This window comes from Cyprinodon variegatus, unplaced genomic scaffold, assembly GCF_000732505.1.
Source record: "Cyprinodon variegatus isolate N-32 unplaced genomic scaffold, C_variegatus-1.0 Scaffold1064, whole genome shotgun sequence".
Taxonomy (NCBI): domain Eukaryota; kingdom Metazoa; phylum Chordata; class Actinopteri; order Cyprinodontiformes; family Cyprinodontidae; genus Cyprinodon; species Cyprinodon variegatus.
In genome coordinates, this window is record NW_015151517.1 from 147737 (window position 1) to 151823 (window position 4087).

At 38.9% G+C, this 4087-nt stretch overlaps 1 protein-coding gene across 1 annotated transcript in view; it reads left to right on the forward strand.

The window, feature by feature from the left end:
- Positions 1–292: 292 nt before the first annotated feature.
- Positions 293–4087, forward strand: part of nudt9 (nudix hydrolase 9) — a gene marked incomplete at its 5' end in the record, with an annotated part of 5405 nt that continues 1610 nt past the window's right edge. Inside the window, 4 exons of the mRNA XM_015399986.1 lie at positions 293–390; positions 651–737; positions 2090–2201; positions 2406–2552. Coding sequence (XP_015255472.1) covers positions 293–390; positions 651–737; positions 2090–2201; positions 2406–2552 — 444 coding nt within the window. The remainder of the gene's footprint in view (positions 391–650; positions 738–2089; positions 2202–2405; positions 2553–4087) is intronic.

Consider the following 4087-nt stretch of genomic DNA (forward strand, 5'->3'; position numbering starts at 1 on the left):
TTTTTCAAAGTGTCAGAAATGGATAACAAAACTGCTATTTTCAATGACTACTTATTTTTGTCCAGCTTTAACATCAGTATCGATATCGGTTATCGGCTACATGAGTTTTAAAATATCATCATATCGGATATCGGCCAAAATCCCAATATCGTGCATCCCTAGTTGTTAGTGCTGTTAGTTTTACAAGAGTTTTGTTAGATCATCAGAGTTCAGGAAACTGAACAGAAATGCCCACCAAATTATTTTAAAATGCTTCCCAGCCATGAGCTAATGCCTTTGGATCGTTTGCTCATCTTGCAGATCCTTCTCTCCAAAGTTCAATGCTGTGGATGGTGCTGTGGACAGGACAAGCTTTGAAGGAAGCTACAAAGTGGAAAATGGAAAACCACTGTAAGTTGAATAGGAATTTACTGCACACCTCTTGAATCTGGTTAATGACCTCATATGATGCAGCAGTTTTTTGCAGTGCAAAGCTGAAGAATAAAATATGAGCCAGACCTAATAAATCTTTAATATGAATGCACAGAAAGCATTTGGACTCTAGCTATCTGGGGGTGCTTGTTCCTGTGTGGATGACTACCAACCTGCTTTTTGCTCATTACTGACTAGCTGTTATTTTTGCAGAACTAATGTCTTCTTACTCTTCCTAGAAATCCTTGTGGACGGACTGGTTTGACTGGAAGAGGTCTTCTTGGACTGTGGGGGCCCAATCATGCTGCTGATCCTATCGTCACAAGGTAAGTTATATTCAGGTACAAAAAAAAACTCATGTTTGTTTGTTTAAATAAGTCAGATCTCATTATCTAGAATTTAAACTAGTGTCCTTTCATTTGCAAAAAAATAAAAGTTTTGGTTGCAAAATTCTATCTATTCATATTTTCTATGAAAATTGTATCTATTTTTTTGGTGTAGCGTTCAAATAACAAAGCAGTGCATATGAGCATACCTAAAATGTGACGGATGCTAACCGTAGCCTCTTCTTTTCCATTTTGAGTGCCTCTTAACATGGCATTTTACAGATCCATGCAGTTTTATCGTTGCCATAATTAGACCAGAGGGGAGCAGCCTCCTTGATCTTCTAATTAAGTCCTGATTCATTCAGCCCTGCTCCAGCCCGGGCTGATGTCGCTTTCTCATTTGGGTACAGTTCTCTAGTTTTTTAGATCCGAGCGTTGCATGAAGATGGCTTGAGTTACATTAACTTAATTTTAAGATAAACAAATCAAGTGTTTTTTATACAGCACATTTCACTAGCTAGATTATTCAAAGTGTTGTACATGGGAAAAAAACAACAAAAAAAACATAGGAAAACACGCAGACACAAACACCTGCATTCCGGTGGCATAAAGGTATTCTAAATCATTGATGAACATGAATACTTAAAGAGATAAAAAATAACTATTAAAATGATAAGATAATAATAATAAAAAAAAAATTGATAATAAATCGACAGAAAGTTTGACTGCAAACTTGAACCAATAGTATCCAGATACCAGGAAACGACCATCTGTACCAAAATGGACGAGACAAACCAGTTTAGGAGAAAAATTTAAAGGTAGAAGCAGGAGGTTTTCAAACCTTTAAACATTGAATGAAACTTCCAAGCATGGTGGTGGCAGAATTTTGCTGAGAGGTTAGATTTGGTCTCAGTGGTACTAGTGTGTTGTAGAAAGATAGTTAAATCTTCATCTGGTGGTTAAACTGAAAAACTCATCAAAACTGCACTGAATATGGATGGAGATTAGTTTCTCTTTATTATTCAATCAAACAAAGCTTGTTCTCAATAAAAAATAAATAAATTGTGGTCAAAACTTTCGGATTTGTAACCAAATCTTTTGATATTGTAATGAAATATATTTTTTATGGAAATAAATTTCCATTAAATACATTTAAGGGAGGCTGACGTTAAACTTCAAGGTTTACTTCAATATCCAGGTAGAGTGCCAGACTATTGCTGATTTCCCTGCAACATAAATGTAATTTAAGTGTGCAAATTTAAGAGCTCCAAAGCCAAATGATTACATGTATGTCCATGATGAGTTCAGGCTAACTGTAGATTATTGTTTCCTTTTTACTCTCCATGTGGCAGATGGAAGCTGGATGCCAGTGGAGCTAAGGTTCTTCACTCAGCCTCCAAAAAGCCAATCCTACAGTTTGTGTCCATCAAGAGGAAAGACTGTGGAGAGTGGGCCATTCCAGGGGTAGGTAGCAGCTTTGATTGCTGTGTTTTATTTCATAAAATATGTGTTTTTTTATAGTGGTTTATGTTATCCAGTTATGAAGAGTGCATCTTTATCATCAACCATTTCCCCAGATATTTTTGCACATGTTAAAGTTGGACATTGATACATGAGACTCTCCTCTCTAATGCTTTAAAGTACTTTTTTGTCTGCTTGTTTTCAAAGGGAATGGTAGACCCAGGGGAGCAGGTTTCCCTCACGTTGCAGCGGGAGTTCTCGGAGGAAGCCCTGAACTCGCTTTCCTTCAAAGAGTCTGAGAGAAAAGCAATCCATCAACGTATCAAAAAACTTTTTGAGGCACCTGGGTTTCAGGTGAGTATCAGGCTCAGAACAAGCATTTTATATCACATTTCCACCATGTACACATTCCACAGTAAAAACCGAGGAAGGGTGGGTTCACACATCTGAATAGTTCACCGTTACTGTAGATTCACTCTTTAAAACCTTAGAGAACTGTAATTCGTTAGATTTTATGTGACCGACCATTAAAACATGGTGCAGAAATACGAAGATAAATGAAGATTGTGAACTGAATTTATGATCATCAAGATATTCTGACACCAGGCTGGTTGGTAAATGGGTTATAAAGGGTTTTAATGTAGACCCAGTTTTTTATTTATCACATAAAGAGCAGAGTGATTCTGGTACATTTCAAAACAAAAGAGGATGAAAATTTGGATGTGTCAGCTAATCCTACATCCATACAAAAGCAGATTGCTGCGCTGCACATCGAGCAAAGCATGATGGAGGCAGACACTGAACATAGGGAGTGTGAAGCTGGCCTTTTATTAAAGAAAGAAACAAAATTTCAGCAAAGGAGTGCAAAGACGTGTGGAAAAAGATGGTTGGACAATGTCAGGGTCTAATGTGCTAAAAGCAAAGGCAAGCCCACACTTGTCAGATTTCTTTTTTCTATTATTTATGCACTTCTTAGCTTTTTCAGATACATAAAATACACTGGAAACATAATCAAATTTGAAAAAGATCTGGCAACTTTTGGAAGAAACGCTCTTTAGGCCCATTTACAGTACCCTTTGGAAACCGATCCATGCCGAGCCTGGATTAGTTAACCGTGCTGAGCTTGGATCTTACGACCATTTACGCACCATGCTGGCATGGTGACAATCTACTGTACTACTGCTCTCTAGAGGTAAACAAGCATATCAACATGGTGGCGTAATAACATTCAGGAAGTTTGGGCGTGCTTTGGTGGCGCAGTGGTTGGCACACACAACCCATCTACAGAGGCCTTAATCCGCAACGTGGTCCTGTCCCGCATGTCTCTCCCCCTCTCTCATACCCCCTTTCCTGTCAGCATACTGTCCATAAAAACGAGCTACTAGTGCCGTAAAAACTGAAAAAGGCAGCCTTTGGTGGATTTACTTGACAGAGTCAGCTTTTGAGAAGTGGATACGACAAACAATAGTCTAATCAGGGCTTACAGACGCAGGTAACAATGACAGACGTTGAGTTTCATCACACTGCTAAGCAGAATCATCACTGGAAATCGTGTGCCAAGCTAGGGAAGTATCTGAAATTTCATGATTACGGAGGCTAACTGTAAGGAGATGACGCGGTCTGCTAATGCCCTCTTTGTTATCTGTGAACTGAGCTAGAACTGAACCACGTCGGGCCCTACTGTTGAACTAGTACTCTGTTAGTGCGGTCCGATCCATTTGTGCGCGCCATTTACTAGGGGTGTAAATAATTATTCGTTTTGTATCGATGCATCGATCCAACAGCCGACGATCCGATGCATCGATACGTCTGCAAGAGAATCGATTAATGGTTTTTTTTTCTCCCTCCGGTCTATTTTTATCCATGTGCTCCTGGGCGTAATTCTCCCT